Raw genomic sequence first — 17,467 nt, forward strand, 5'->3', positions numbered from 1 at the left:
GTTGTTGACCAAAAACCAACTACAAAGGAGAGTATTTGTGATAACTTGTTGGTCTTATTATCAATGATTTTGCAAGTCCATTTTGAGTATGAACATGTGCTATTGGATGTTCAACTTCAATTTCATTAACATACAATACTCATTAAAAGCATGAGATGTAAATTCACCAACATTATCAAGACAAATTTTCTTAATTGGATAATTTGGAAAGTGGGCTCTTAACTTGATCAATTGTGCTAATAACTTAGCAAATGCCTGATTTCGAGTTGATAGTAAACAAATATGTGACCATCTAGTGGATGCATCAATTAAAACCATGAAATATCTAAATGATCCACATGATGGGTGTATTGGACCACAAATGTCACCCTATATTCGTTCTAAAAATGAGATTGACTCATTTCTAATTTTTTCTGATGATGGTCTTATTATCAACTTTCCATGCAAACATGCAGTACATGAGAAATCATTAAATCGAAGAAGTTTTTGACTTTTAAGTGGATGTCCACATGAGTTTTCAACTATTTTTCACATTATGATATATCGAGGATGACCCAACCGATCATGCCAAACAAGAAATTCATTTCTATTTCTAAGCTTCTGGCATGCGTCTCAATCATATTAATATATTGTAGTACAAGCCATAAGAGAAGGCTGATAATTTCTCCAATACACATTTTTTATTCGACTCAATTCGAGTGATATAAAGATATTCAATATCTCCTTCATTATTTGTCTCAATATGATATCCATTTAGACAAATATCCTTGAAACTTAGTAAGTTTCTATTGGACTTAGGATAATAAAATGCATTTTTAATATGCAATCTTGTATCTCTTGGTAAAAGTACAATAACTCTCCCAAAGCCTTCAATTATATTTGTAGTACTAGAAATAGTACTAACATTGACTTCTCACGTTATCAAACAAGAGAAAAATGTATTATTCTTGAGAATTGTATGAGTTGTTGCATTATTAGCAAGACACAAATCCTCATCATTGGTGTTAATGCCAATATTCATTCTTCATATAAACATAAATATAAATATTAGAAATTACTTTGTAAGAGGAGAAGAATAAAAAATAAAATAAAAGAAAAAGAACAAAATTATAGGATTTTATTCATAAAAAAATATCAAAACTTATATATATATATATATATATATATATATATATATATATATATATATATATATATATATATATATATATATATATATATATATATATATAAACATGAAATAAATATAAAGCATTGTCTTAAAATTAAGAACATAATATAAAATAAATTAAAACTATTTTCTAACACTCCCATCACCAATAAGGTAATCAATGCTTCCATCTGGTTTAGAAAAGAAATCATCAATATCAAGATGAGTAACATCCATACAGTCATAATCAGAATCACCATCTTTATAAGCAAAATGCATTTCTATGTTTTTCCTTTTAAGTGATTCTTTGTAGAGTTCAACAAGATGCTATAGTGTATAACAGGCACGAGTCCAATGACCTTTATTGCCGCAACGATAACATATATTTTTAGCTTTTTTGCCATTATTTTCACATTTTTCTTTTTCCTTTTTGGCATTCTTATTCCACTTTTGTTGATGAAGTTTCTCTTTGAAATTTTCTTTATAACTAGGTCCACGACTATGATTACTAGAATGACCACTAACCACAACCATGGCTACGACCACGACCAAAATTACGACCACGACTATTATTATGGTCTTGACCTCGTCCATGATTATATGGATCAGATGTTGCTGCTTTCACTTTTGGGAATGAAGTGGAACTAGTTGGTCGAGCCTAATGATTTTCATCAAAAGCTCATTATTTTGTTTAGCCACAAGAAGGCATGAAATAAATTTAGAATATTTGTGAAATCCTTTTTCATGATATTGTTGTTACAAAAGCAAATTAGTTGCATGAAAAGTGGAGAATATTTTTTCCAACATATCCTCATCAATAATTCTTTCTCCACACAGAGTCAATTGAGAAGCAATTCTAAACATTGTAGAATTATATTCACTTATAGTTTTAAAATCTTGCAACCTTAAATGCATCCAACCATAACAAGCTTTTGGCAAAATCATAGTTTCCTGGTGATCATATCTTTCTTTTAAATTTTTCCAGAATACAAAAGGGTCTTTTACAGTAAGGTATTCAATTTTCAACCCTTCATGGTGATGATGATGAAGGAAAATTATAACTTTAGATTTATCTTTCTAAAATACTTTATTTCCTTCTTTAATAGCATCACCAAGACCCAATGCACTTCAACATCTAAAATCCATGATAAAAAATTCTTTCTCCAAATATCAAGGGCTACAAATTCAAGTTTTGCAAGGTTTGACATGTTTAGAACTCGGTTGAGGTATGTAGAGCGTTGTTCTTAGAGAGGAAAAAAATGCTTTCACTAGTTCAATTGGATAACCCCCATGCTGATAACATGTTATGAAATAAAACTAATAATATAGAGGATAATAGAAGGAAGAATAGAGAATGAAAGAATAGGGAGTAACTTTTTTTTGTGTCTTATTATTGATAAGAAGAGTCCTATTTATATATACAACATGGTAACCCATAAAGGATACAAATCAAATAGTTAATACAAAATATTTACATAAAGAGTAATGAATCATATAAGTATCAATCATATTAATCATATAAGTAATTGTATCAAATCAATGGATAACCATTAATTCATAACAAATGTACCTAATTGGTACTATTTTAGTATGGAACCAGACGATCACAAGAACCCTCTGTGTCAAACCTCCTTCTGTTCCTCTTTGTATTTCTCTTGGATCTTCCTGCCGATTGCACTCCGAGAGTGGGGGTACCTACAGGCACTCCGACGCTCAAGTCAAACAGTGATTAAGTGAGAAAAGCACACCTTTACGTGTTCACTAGGTCTTAATTTATGCTAGTCTCTTAACAAACCTGTTATTGTTATTCGCGGGCCGTTTATATTCGAGGATCCACTCTTTCCTTTTTGGGATTTGTTCGTCTGTACTTCTCCAAATATCAACTCTTTCCTTTTTGGGATTTGTTCGTCTGTACTTCTCCAAATATCAACTCTTTCCTTTTTGGTTGAGATTAGTTCGTCTGTACTTCTCCAAATATCATCTCTTTCTTTCTTGGCTGAGATTGCGCGTTGCTCCTCTGCATTTCTACGCCATAATCCTATTTTCCATCTATCACATCATTGGGCTGGGATATACACGGCTAAAAGGGTCGGAATATACTCTACCATCACACTTATTGGGCCCTCTGTGTTGTGTTGGAGACGGTGAAAAACAGGTACCCCAGCGACTTGGCTAGAGCATGAGTGCCCCACACTTGGGCCGGGGTGATCCCGACCATTTGTGCCTTATAGGGCCAGGACGTACCCGGCCATACACCAACACCAGCCCCCTAGGCTCGTAGTGAACAAAGTTCACAAGAGGCTATGATGCACTGCCTTGGGAAATATGGCCGAGGTGTTCCCAACCACTTACATTTATGAGACTTGTTTTAATTGTCGTGTGGGAAAAAAGAAAGTATTAACTCGACTCGTCGTTCGTGGCTGTCTTGTCATAGTGAGGAGATATAGTATGTGTGAAATTAAAGGAAATGTGCTGACAACCGTTGGATGGAGTTAGATCTCGCGATTATAAGAAGGTTATCCTTGTGGAGTAGGTCCACTATAAATAGGGGTGGGGTCTTGGTGTTGGGGTAAAGGATCCACTTAAGAAGTGAGTCAGCCTTCAACCGAGTGTATCCCGTCTGCACTACTCTAGGTATTTCATCCTCCTCTACTTATTATCTTTCGAGTAGGCATAGTGATTTAGAGGAGGAGTGGACCATGTCCAACTCACCATGTAGTGATAGTTCTCAAAGGGATGATGACGACTATGTAGGCGCTGATGAGTTCTCGGCCCTGCGCTATCCAGGGTACGAATGGGTAGATCCCCAGGTGAAACTCCCTTTGTCTAGGTTTAGTAAGTCTGCGACCATAGCTTCTTTTTGTAAGAAATATGACAGTGTAGCTGATACAATAGATGAGTGTATTGTTAGTATAGAACGAGCCAAGAGCGCGGACAGTGTTTGTCACGGTCGCGAAGGTCATTCACATGATTTTCCTATTTGTACTCGACCTTAATTTCTGATTTGCATGTGTGTCTCCCTTTCGACGACTTTACAATGGGAGTGTTAAGGTGCTGAACGTAGCACCTAGTCAACTACATTCTAACAATTGGGCATCCCTTCAAGCGTTTTGACTGATTTGTCGAGTGTTTCACTTGAAACCCATCCCACAAGTGTTCTTGTAGTACTAATTTACGCGTCCAGGAGAGTTGGTCAGCTGGTTGTCCCTAGTGGATCAAAAACATCAGTGTCTACTTACGTCCTATACTCAGTCTTTTAAAAGGTTTAAGACTGGATTCTTTAAGGTAGTTATCCGGTCTGCTGGGGCTGAATATTTTTACTTTGACGATGGCGAACCCAAATTCCCTTTCTTTTGGACTAAAAATCCCACCCCTATCGAGTTTGGCCGAGAACATCCCTCACCCAGGAAGACCTGTATAATGGCTTCAAGAACTCACACATTATATAAAATGGCTTCAAGAACTCACACATTTTTTCAGCCCTTTTCAACTCATCATTTGATGGACAATGAACATAATTTTTATCACGGATAGCCAAGCATCCAAAGGCACGTCGATCTAATTGCACTCTTAAGCATAAGATAGGTAGAATTCCATCTAGTAGCAACATCCATTCTCAAACCTACTTTGGTATCAATACCCCTTACTTGAATAACACATTCTTTAAATGCAATTTTTCTTGCCTCCGATTCTCTCACATACTTGATACTCTCTCTAATATTATTCAAAGCATCAGAAGCCACCCTTAAACCCTCTTGAACAATAATATTCAATACATGTGCACTACACCTTCAATGAAAGTAATCACCATTACATATCAAACTATTTTGCAACTTCAATCGCTCACACAAAATATTTTGCAACACCTCATTGGCACTAGCATTGTCTAATGTGATAGAAAAAATCTTCCTATCTATTCCCTAATCAAGCAACAAAGCAAAAAAATTTTGTGCCAAATCACGACGGGTATGTGGAGGTTCCATTTTACAAAAGGCAATAATCTTACTATTCAACTTCCAACTAGCATCAACAAAATGAGCAGTCAAACAAATAAATCCTTCTTGATTTATAGAAGTCCAACAATCAGATGTCAAACAAATTCGGCTTTGAGATTTACGCATTGCAAGTTTCACCCTTTCCTTGTGTTCATGGAATTTCTTTGAAATATTAGACACAACTGTATTCCTTCTTGGAACTCTTACTTCTGGATTTAGATATACAAGTAATTCTTTAATCCATTTATATTCAACAAAATTATATGGCAGCCCATGTTGAATAATAGCCATTGAAATAAGGTCATCTACAACTTTTGGGTCAATTTCCTTGGACCTTAATTTCCCAGCATGATCAATTATCATTTTTTCCACGTTATTGTCTTTTAATTTCTTTAGGACCATACACTTTGACAAATGATGCAACATTGATAAGGTCCCTACTTTTGTACCACCAGAAACATACTCTACACCACATGCATTACATTTTGTCTTTTCTTTACCATCTTTTATACCAATTTTTGTTAAATGATCCCAAACCTTAGAAGTAGTTCCCCTAGGTCTCTTACTTTCTCTATCAAAATCAGTACCCTCATTCTCATTCTGTGATTGGTGGCAAAGAATAATTCAAATTATCATTAACACATTGGTCATCTATTGTTTCAGAATTCATTTTGTTTTGTAATAATTGTACAATGTAACATCATTAATCATCCGTTCACGTCTAAAAGAATGAACTAATATTTTATGAAGTATGAACTAATATTTAACAAAGTAAACACTTACCGTGAGAAGTGCTTTTAGATTAGGCAAGATTCCTATGAATACAACAATAAATAAGAACTTTTAGCATGCATTTTTTTCTAGAATTGGAGAGGATTTAGATAAATTCACGTGCGTGCGTGATACAACTCCGGGCAAATAATTGTAGGTTATATAAAGGGCTTAAAGATTGTTAGAGCTTTCCAGCATCATTTAAAATTTATATCCAATCACAAATAATCCAACAATTAGTATAATAAGTGTTTAATCTGAGCGTAGCATCATAGTTTTTTAAGAATAGAGGAATATTCATTGAAATAAGGTGTACACTAATTTGATAATTAAAATTGTGATAAATTGACTTTTGAAATGAATAAAATAGTCTTAAAGTGATAAATGATCAATTAATTTAGTGTTAAAATTATAATAGTCAGTTTTTTTATGGTCTTTAATATGTAAAAAACTCTTGAGTTTTCAAAACATGTGTTTATGAATTTACTAGGAATTTTCATGCTATTGTATGTGTATTTATATTTTTAATATTTTATATATTTTTTGAATAATTAATTAAAAAATATGAAAACTATATAGTAAATAACTTACTTTAAAAGTATAAATTTAATTATTTTAAATTGTAAGAACTTTATTCTTTGATTCTTTAAGAGCATGCATGCATGTAATAGAAAAACAAACTGATGAATATAAATTATGGAAGTTCACGTTTTTTCCATTTCATCAAATGAACTTTGTATTTATATAAATCATGCACTTCATGTGTTTATGCACTTCATGTATTAATTATGCTTTCTAATATTTAAATACTAAAGAGTACTTGTTTATAAATTTAAATATTCAAAGATTAAAAAAAGTATTTTGTTTGCACTTCAGGTGGATAATATTCAAAGTATTTATATAGTTCTTATAACAATGCAATGAGACCCATAAGCATTTCAAAAAAGAATGAAAATATTATTATATACTAGAAGAATGAAAACAAAAAAGAATGAACCAATCTTTTATTGAATGCAATACTTTTTTCAGCAAACTAATTATACCTTGGATTTGTCGTCAGAGCAATCTTAGTAGATCAACAGGGTACATGATGCAGAGCAAGAACCTAATTGTTCAGTGAACACTTAAACTGAAAAGAAAAATAAGGAAAATTACAATTGGGAAGAAAACATGAGGTTATAAAGTGATTGCTTATATAATCAATAATACCAGAAGAATAGAAGAAAAAAAAATCAAGTCGAAAGTGAGTGAGGGATGCAAATTTATCTGTTTGTTGAGTCACAATTGATATTGGTACTTGAGTTGAGATGCAATGTCAATCTCCTTACTATTTGTAGTTGAAACTAGGTTTCCATTTGTCAACCCACCAATGTGTTTGGTTAACAAAAACAGCCAAATATTGCAAAGCCCAACATAATGTGTGTTACCATGTGGGTTGGTGGGCTAACCTGGCTCACCACGGGTTCAATCCGGATGGGTGGGATTCTCGGTGGGTCGGGTCAAAAATTGACCCATATTGAAATGTGTAATGAAAGGACTAGATTTTCTAACAATTACTACTATTCTTACATGACACAACTATAATATGACCTATGACGATTTAAATTTTAAAAAAATTAAAAAGTAAAAATAGAAAAAAAAATTAAAATTCTACTACTTAACACATTACATATAAAAAGATGCTAATTTCAAACTTAACAAAAATTATCAAATTAAATTATTTTAAAAAATTAGAAAACAAAATTAAAAAAATAATAAAAAGACTAAATTAACCATTACGACGAAACTCATAACTATATTGGTAATTATATAGATGCTAACATGTGAACTGGATTTAAAAAAAAAAAAAAAAAGAACGCAATTGATAAACTGCGATGTCTGTTTCTTGCGTTTCGATTCTGTCAACACCGTTAAGACACATTTGTCCACAAATTAATCCCTCTCACGGTCCTGTCTCTCCTATTCTGATCTCAACGGCAACATGGCTATTCTGATGATGGTGGGATTGAGCCTATTGGACTTCCTCGTTGCGGGCCTTTCCTTGTTCATTGGCTTGGCCTTCATCGCCTTCATCGCCTCCATTCTCTGTGCCGCAGCTTTGTTCAACAACGTCAAAGACGTTTCCTCCTGAATCCTACATTCAACGGTTCTATCTTCACTTTCAGTCTTTCAATTTCTTGTATTTCTTTTTACAATGATTAGAAATCAGGAGCTTGTAAGCTATTCAAATCTATGGAGTTTAATTTCGTGTATTAATCTATACTTTTTTCATGATTTGCTACGAGTACTTAAAAATTGTCCGTAATTTTGGATGCAGCATCAATGTGGCTGCCGTGTCTGCAATTCCTTACAGGAGCAAGGTTACAACGAAATCGGAACTGGGCTGCGATTTAAATTCAGGGTTTGTTCTTATGCACTTCTTGGGGTATGTTTAGAATATATTGTGATTGTTGCCTGATTTTTAATTAGGACAACATTTTATATTTTGCATTAAGAATTAACGTTTTATCTGGATGATTTGTCTATTAAAAATGTTTAAATTCAAGGTTAGTATAGGTTTTGAGGAATGTGGTGGATATACGTAAGCTGTTGTAGTTACGTGTTGTAGCAATGATCTATTTGAAGTAAATTTCGCTGGAATTTTGCTTCCTTCAGATTACCATAAGCAGAATTAGTTTTTGACTTAGTGGTGGTAGACTGAGATACGTATTTTAGTGGACAGAAAAATAAAAGTATAGGTTTAAAGGGAAATCGATTGAAGAACGGAATGTTGTTATAAGTTTTTGTATGGTAGATGGTGATAATGGAGATGTAAGCTTAGCTATTACATTTTTTTTTATCGGCAAAAATTAAATATAATAGAAGTAGAGCACTTGGGTACTGAAACCCTTAACAAAAAAAGTACAAGGTACCACCCTCTTGGACTACATGTTTAATATACGGATTTGTTGCTAATCAGGATTTTGTCGTTGTTTTCCAGCACTGATATATGGAATAATGCCATTTATGAATTTGAATATTTATGTTAGAGGTAATTTTTAAAACAGATAGGATAATAGTTTTCCTGCATTTGATGCCAGGAAAATACGTTCAGAAATAAGATTAAAGAGAAACTGTTATTTGATATGATTGTGGTCGTTTTCCTTCATTATATATAATAATCTATAGTCATTGAGTGATAGCCCTGCAAAACATCCAACACAACATTCTACGTGATACCGCCGCAAAAGGTTCAACAAAATATCTTAAGCAGTAAGATATTCTACGTGATAACACCTGCCCAATCTTTGGGCCACTGTCTTCATGTTCAGTCCAGCATTGTTCATCCACGGTCATCTTTCCATGGCTCCAGCATCTAATTTGGGCTAGGAACGTTGCAGCCCAAATTTACCCAGTCAGTCATCATGTGGGCCAAGCTAAGATGTGCAGGTCCAATATCCACATTCGGCCAGCTGCCTCGGAGCAGCTATCATCCAGCATTGGGTCTCCTTCTTCGTGGGCCAGCATTTGCACAAGCTTAAGATTTCTCCCTTGGAATCAATGCTCATAAACTTGTGTGGGAAGCACAAGCCAGCTGATGAGAGACTTGTTCCCAACATGATTAAAAAAGGCTGGAGCATTTCCAGCAATGTTCATTGGTGCATTCAACATAGGCGTGCTAGAGAGTTTGAGCAAGTGTGCCGGGAGAATCCGCACTTCATTCTCTTACCACTCATAAAGAAAGCGTATATAAACCTTTGGTGAAGAAGGGTGTTAATCGGTGTGGGACTTGGTTTGATGGCATACGCCCAGCCATAAATAAAAGTTATCCAAGGAGCTAGAGTTTGGATCAAGAGTTTAGAAAATTAGATTTAATTTTTTTGGGCAATGTATTTAGGCCATGCTTAAAATAATTAAGTTGCACATTAAAATTGGATCAAGAAAAATCACCTAGCATTTAAATTGTGCTTCAGGTGATCCAATTCAAATTCTAGGCCAAGAAGCACTTTCCAGAACACCACACATTTAACATATTTAGCACATGATGCAAAGCATGGTAAATGTGAGGTGTCACTTGTCACTTGATCCACTTTTCATGGCTAAGGAGTTAGGAAACATGTGCTGAATTTTTGAACTTTCCCTTCATTTTCTTTGGCCGAAATTTGGAGCCTCCTTTCCTATTAATGCGGAGCTCCACCCATTGTAAAATCACTCTTGATTGTGTAATGAAATGATGTTGAGATGACTCCAAAAAATTGCACTTGAGAGTCACTTGGCTAGAGCTTCCTTAGGATCTCCTCTAGCTACCCTTCCTCTAGCTAGGTTGGGCCAAAAGCTTGAAATGGTGACTATGGTGGATGATGGATGCGTGGAAGCTTGGTGTTGAGAGAAAATGGCTCTCGGATTTGGTGATTTAATGGTGGGATGAAGGTTGCTTGCGGTGATCTAAGAGAGGTTAGGCTAACTCTAGAGAAAAGGGTGCAAAAGGGACCTCTTGGGATGCTCTAGCAAGTTACTAAGAGAAGAAGTATGGCTCAAATTTGAATTTGACAGCATAACATTAACATTCTTAAAGTGAGAAATACATGAGGGAGATACTTCTATTTATAGAGTAAGGTGTCTCCAAAATGGTCCAAACCCTAAAATGGTAACATGCACCAAAACCCTAAAAATGCTATCTGAGTGAAAGAGAGCTTGACATGTGGCACTCCACACTTTCACAAAACGAACCACTCATGAGTTGCCATGTATAAAGCTACTTTATGAAAAGTCTCTCCAATAGGACAATGACACATGGGCACTACCTATGTAAGAGAACTCTCCATTAAAGGCTTTACCATGTGACATGGGTGGCATGTCCTCCACCTTAAGTTAGGGTTAACTTAGTTAAACATCAAAGGATTTCTTAAACTAGACGCATATGATGTTCCCTATTTAAGCAAGATTGTTTTTAAAACCCTACACAAAACTTGGCTCTTAATACAAGGCCTTCAAAGGAAAACCTACTCTACACGACCCTTAATAAAAGGTCTAAAAATGCTCCATGAAAAGGAGTTAGCTTCACCTTGACTAGATGTTGCTAACTCTTCTTGAATTTTCTTGGCCATGCTTCTTGTGATTGGACCCTTGGCTAAGGGTGTGCCATCAAATACTGAATCAGTTTTCAAAGCCAAAATCTTCCTAAACAGAAACTGCATATGTATGAATTCAGTTTCAAAAGCAAAGACTTGGTCAAGGCATAGAACTACTAAAACTGAATGTATTAAACAACATAGCATAACTGCACTGCCAAAGATAAAAATATTGAACCTCAACTCAACGCAAAGACTGTTTCCACAACTGAATAACACAACAAGCTCTGAAAAAAATAAAACAGAAACAATAGTGTTGGTTCAAAGAAAACGACACGACCAATAAAAAACAACACAAATATGAATGAGTTTTCAAAACAAGACTCAGCCAAGGCAGATAAAACAACAGTTTTGAATCAATTTTCACATGGTTTGGCCAATGCACAGAACAACTAAACAAAAGGCTTGAATCTGTTTTAACAACACATAGCACTGCCAAGACATTCAGACACATAATTTCAGATCAACACAGTGAACTGGTCAGAACAAATTCAACACGGAACAAACTCTTGGTTTCCACGATAACTATATCAACTTAGTGGAAACAAGAGAATGATGATTTGGTCAGCAACAAACAGTGACAGAGAATCATTTCCAAAAGCTTCGGTCAAAGAATGCAAAGCACACTTGATTTTCGAAATTGAATTACATTCACGACAGCAGCAAACAACAAATGAAGGAAGTTCAGATAATTTGCTAATGATCTAATAGCAAATCTAGAAACTCAACACAGGAAACTACACATTCAGCAGCTAAACTCACATTACTCAATTCGGCTAACACAAATTCTAGCAAGACAGATTCAAAATAATTGCTAACATATACGGATTACATCTATGGAATTATGAACCTGTAAAAAACTACACAACACTCTAGACAACATAGAGGGTTAGAAAATTTAAAGCTAAGTAAACAGATTAAAAACAGTAGTTACACCTAAGACATACATTATGGAGTAGAAACCTAAACATATAGCATTGATTCAAGACCAATTCAAACAAGGATATTGAATCAATCTCGAAAGATTTGGCACTGTTTTAGCATGGAATAAAGCTATCCTAGATTAAATGGAAATACGCACAAGACAGGAAGCAAAGACAGGAAACAAAGAATTCATAGGAGACAAGTGAAATGAGTCCTCAAGTGCTAGACTTTTTGAATCTTAAAATCACTCTTTTAATGTAAGTGAGAGTCTTAGAGTTTTTAGGACATTTTTTAGTGTAGATTAGATAGTTAAGCTTTAATTTGTATTTTCTTTTAATTAGTAGTTTTTAGACTAGTTTAGTGATAATAGAGAGTAGAGTAGTGTTATCTTAGGTTTTCTTAGTTTAGTTGCTCGATTTTAGATGTTAAGTGTGATAGGATAGGTTGTTTCTCTAAGTTTCCTTGTTTTAAAATAGTTTTACTATATTTGCATTTTCAGTTTAAATCTTAGTTTAGTGTTTGTTTGCTTCTAGCACAGTCTATAGTAGTTTAAGTGATGTTAGTATTAGACTCTTGTAATTGTGTAGTTTAGTGCAGCTTTATTTTTTCTAATTTCGTTGCTATTTTAAGTTTATAATAGTACTTCCATTTGCTGTTTTTTAGTTAGGATTTTATTCAGTTCTTAATTTTCTTTTGTGCGTTCATAGGTAAATTCTATTTTTTCTAGTAATAAGTAGCATTGCCTTTAGTTCAATTAGTAGTATATTGTCTTTAGCTCATCAGTAAATAACTATAGCAGCACTACAATTTTCCTTCTCATGAAGGTTCTTCTATTTGTTTACAGGTTTCTAGGTGCAAAATAGCTAAGGAGATGTGACTTGCAATTGAAGGTGAACAATGCACTAAAGCTAGAGGAAAACCGGGAGTTAACTTGCACTTTCCCCTTGAGTTGCGTCAGCTGCTGCAAGCTTGTTGTAATCAAGACCTGGAAAAGGTTGGACCAAGAGAGGCTACCTGCTGTAGCGAGTTAAGCACTCCAATGGTTATTTCTGAAGAACTGCAGCAATCTACAATAGAAAGTGAGGAAGAAGAAGCTAGCTGCATGGGGAAACTTGTCACCTGCTGAATCAAGGAAAGTGAACTTGGAAGGAGCTGCTGCATCAAAGCTGACCTGTTGTAAGAAGTAGAAACAACTTGTAATCATAGGTTAAGCCAGTTTTATAGGTAGCTAGGTATATATAGGATTTTTCTGAACTTAATTAAGAGTCTGGAGTTTTCAAGAGTTAGAAGCTTGGGCAAAACAAGATAAATCAAAGGCTGGTAATGTGAAGTGAAGATATGCACAATCTGCAGAGTTCATTTTCTACATTTGTGACGTAACTTTTCTCTGAATTTACAAGTATCTTTGGACTACATAGCTAGCTACAGTGAATTGTAATTCAGGTTTGGTATTTTCCAATTTAATTTGGTGTTTCACATTCTATGAACTACATAGTTAGTGTTGTGAATGCAGTGTTGTTTAGTAATTTTGTGACTCATTCTTCTGTATTCTCATTTTCTTTAAATTCCACCCAACATTCATATTCAATTTGTTGTTTGGACTATATAGTTAGCTACAGTGAATTGTAATTCAGGTTTGGTGTTTTCCAATTTAATTTGCTGTTTCACATTCTATGAACTACATAGTTAGCAATTAGGTTGTGAATGCAGTGTTGTTTAGTAATTTTGTGACTCATTCTTCTGTATTTTCATTTTCTTTAAATTCCACCCAACATTCATATTCAATTTGTTGTTTAACATGTTCTATGTGTTTTGGTCTTCACAAATCAGATTTTGTATCTAATTCAAGATTGAATTGATTAATCCTTTGTGAAATACTGAATTTTAGCAAGTGCATAGCCATTGCTTTGATTCGGTGAGCACATAGTTGCCTTACTTTCATTCAAGAAGCACAAAGTGACTCTTGAACAATCAAAGGAATAATCTGATTCAATGTTCTTGAAGAACAAGAGCTGACTTGATCGTTATGTTCGTATTTGTCAATGTTGCATCTATGTATCATAAATTATTTTCATTTCTTTACATGTTGCTGCAAGATTGTGTTATACCTAAGCTTTGCACAGTTCCACAAAACTCCATGACTCAATTCACCCAAATTTAGAAGAATTCATTGAATTTAAGTTTGATTGATATTTTCGTTAACTAGGGTTCATAATTAGGGATTTTTGAATTACATATCATTTTGCTAATTCTGTTCATGCTTAAGTGTTTCGTACCATCCTTTCCATCTAATTGTTCCTACACACATCAGAATTGCATCTCAAACATGTTCATGGCCATTCCCTAACATTTTGGAGTTTTTCTACATTTCAGTTTGGGTAATGTAAGACCTACTTTTTCTGATCTTATGTTAAAGGGCATGACCTTAACTTTTGGGCCTAAGGATTGGCCCGTAGGGTACCCAAAACTCCTAAACCAGCCATAACCCTCTCATTTCTGCCATTTTACAGAAACGCAGCTATCTTACTCTCTCAATCTTTCTAGCAGTGCTCTGTTAGGGTTTAACCCCAATCTTGATCCAGTGAGCTCAGTCTCGTTTTCTTGCTCCATGTAAGTATTCTTCAGCTCATACATCTCCTTTCCAATAGTATGTTTGTATCTCCAGTTAGGGTTTTGTGGTAACCCCGTTCTTGTTCTGTTTCACCGTTTATTTCCAGCTTTTTGGCCTATCCTTAGAACTGTTGTGCTCACTATTTGCATATCGAAGTTTTCTGCTAGCTCTTTCCAGGTAAGGGAAGCTAGGACTTACTTGTTTACTTCAATTTTTGCTTACCTTGACGTTGTTTCACGATTTTATGGCTTGTGTGCTATTGTTGAAATGTTGAACGCCTTGTATTGCTGTTTGGATGTGAAAATATGACTATTGCAGGGAGAACAATGGCGAGATCTAATATTCTCGCCCGAGCGAGCCTGTCTCGCCTAGGCGAGACTTGTAGAAACAGGCCAGGTTAATACTCGAGCTCTCGCTCAAGTGGAGAGCTCTCGTTTTGAGCGAGGTGATATCTCGCTTAAGCGAGAGTGGCTCGCCTAAGCGAGAACTCGTGGGAACCTTGGTATGTCGCTGCAGTTTTGGCCCAGGCGAGGAACCTCACCTTTAAGCGAGGGGTGGTCTCGCTCAGGCGAGGAGGGGCTCGCCTAAGCGAGAACTCGCGAACCCAACAGACCTCCCTGATGGTAGTTTTGCCTAAGTGAGGGCCTATCGCTTGAGCGAAAGACCTCTTTCGCCTGAGCGAGTGTCCATGGCTTGAGCGAGGCTAAATGTAAGGGTTGCTCTGTGCCTGTTCTTTCCTTTGTTTCTAGTTGGTGATTTCCTATATGATTATATATCCTGTTAAGGCATGAATTGGTTAAGTATGCATGTGTTCAATGGGTCATGTACTGGAAATAATGTGTTTGGCATGATCTTGGCATGTAATGAGTATGGAATGGTTGGTTATAAAAGTGACATGGAATTGGTATGAGTAATTATGTTATGTGGATTGTTGGAACATGTTGTTGGTATAGTTAGGACGTAATTCCACGATAGTTTCGTGGTGGTGCCTCATTGGGTTAGGGCGTAATTCCATGAGCCTCTAGGTGAGACTTCATGGTGGTGCCTCAGTTGGTCGGGACGTAATTCCATGACTCTTGTTAGTGGGAGTTCATGGTTGTGCCCCATTTATATAATTTAGTAAGGATTCAATGTAAGGATTGCATCCTGACACTCTAAAGAGTCAGTTAGTCTCACATAGAGCGTACTGACTCGAGTGGTGAGAGTAACAGGAGGCCTAAAGCACTTTAAGGGCTAACCTTGTGTGGGGGAAGAAACACTGCAACAATTAGCTCGGTAGAGCAGGAAAGGCCACCACAAGTGCAAGCATCCGCTGAATCCGACTAATTATATGTATCCGGATGAGTCGTGTCTCGAGTCTTAGTGTATTGTTTGCAAGTCATAACATGATTGGTTAGCTTATGCATCTTAAACTATAAAATTGTATGTAACTGTATGATAAATCATTTTCTGCTCTAGCTTATCCTTTTGTTTATGTATGTTCTGTTTGTGTGGTTTTCTGTTGTTGCGATGATCATCAATTTATTGATGTGAGCAGATGTGAGAAATCCTCGTGGTCAACAAGGAGATGGTGATTCCGCTGCATAGCATGTCTGGGCTGGATTCCGTTTAATTGAACTTTCTCTTAGGGCTACGACCCATGTATTGACTTGTCCTTTAAATCTCTTTTTGATTTCTGTTGGACTTTGTATCTTGTCTTGTTTGGGCATCATAGTGTGCCTTGGATATTGTAAGGAGTAATGTTTATACTCCAGGACCGCACTATTATATTATTCTGTGTGACACTTCATTTAATTAGGATTTATTAATTAAATGGGACGTTACAGGTAACGAGTATAATCTTGTACCTACTCGTTTTCTTATACTTCAATATTAATTTATTTAATTTTTATAAAATAATAAAAAATTAAGTAAAGGAATCATAATATTTTCAAATATTCAATATTAGGAGGATGATTGTTTCTTCGATATCAAATACTTTTAAATAAATTATAATTGATTACATTTTAGATTAGAATACCAAATAAAATGTTATGAGAACCAAAATATTTATTAAATTTACAAACATTAATGAAACCTAGTTGATAAAATTTAAAAATATTTTTAAAAAAATATAAAAGGAAAATAAATATTCAAATTAAAATATATTTTAAATGTTTGTTTACTTTTAAATTATAATAAATATCTTTTTTATACACTAATAAAAGTTATAATACATCACTTCATCAAAATGACGCAAAGATAATAAACATAATAATAAAATTTTGACATAGATCTTGTATCTTTTGAACTCCAATATATGTTGGATGGTGGTAAAAAAATATTCATGATAATTATATTAAATTTTTATATTGTAGTAAATAAAATTCATTTATACAATTATAATGAAAAAATAAATTACAGAATGATTGATAAGGAGTTAGAAAATAAAAATAATCATATCAAATATATCAAAATACTATTCTACATAATGAAAATAAACGACAAATAAATATATAAAAAAAATTAACAAATGTGAGTCTTATAAACAATTTAAGAGACGATTGAAAGAAATCGCACAGAGAAAGGTAAATGTACAATTAAGGGCGTGATAAGATGAAAAATACTTTGGAGATCTAAGAAAACTTTTCGAATATCAATATATCATATATACTCAATGGTTGAGAAATAACGAAAATTATTTTAACGAAACAAAAGAGTTATTCAAATGGAACAAAAATGAATAATAATAAGTAAATAACATTTTTTTCCAATATTACTAGTAAATGAAAGGTTTATGCTATTAAATACTTAAATTGAGAATATTCAACATTCTCATGTTAAAGAAAAATATATAATAAATAAAAATATTAAAAAATAATAGAAATGTTTAAATGTGAGACATAAAAATTTTTTAGTTGACATA

The 17,467-nt window shown here is 34.3% G+C and overlaps 1 protein-coding gene across 5 annotated transcripts; it reads left to right on the top strand.

The window, feature by feature from the left end:
* Positions 1–7,762: 7,762 nt before the first annotated feature.
* LOC114169264 lies at positions 7,763–16,400 on the top strand. 5 transcript variants are annotated; one of them, XM_028054356.1, is made up of 6 exons: positions 7,763–8,062; positions 8,234–8,341; positions 12,796–13,127; positions 14,462–14,561; positions 14,669–14,739; positions 16,100–16,400. In XM_028054356.1, the coding sequence occupies exon 1, from the start codon at positions 7,898–7,900 to the stop codon at positions 8,045–8,047; it is 150 nt and encodes a 49-aa protein (XP_027910157.1). In that variant the 5' UTR covers positions 7,763–7,897; the 3' UTR covers positions 8,048–8,062; positions 8,234–8,341; positions 12,796–13,127; positions 14,462–14,561; positions 14,669–14,739; positions 16,100–16,400. The 5 variants fall into 5 exon arrangements, with proteins under 5 accessions (XP_027910157.1, XP_027910142.1, XP_027910164.1 ...); XM_028054341.1 differs by having other exon boundaries at positions 12,796–13,394; positions 16,100–16,398; XM_028054363.1 differs by lacking the exons at positions 14,462–14,561; positions 14,669–14,739 and having other exon boundaries at positions 12,796–13,394; positions 16,100–16,396.
* Positions 16,401–17,467: the final 1,067 nt, after the last annotated feature.

The sequence above is a fragment of the Vigna unguiculata genome, chromosome 2 (assembly GCF_004118075.2).
Source record: "Vigna unguiculata cultivar IT97K-499-35 chromosome 2, ASM411807v1, whole genome shotgun sequence".
Lineage (NCBI taxonomy): Eukaryota > Viridiplantae > Streptophyta > Magnoliopsida > Fabales > Fabaceae > Vigna > Vigna unguiculata.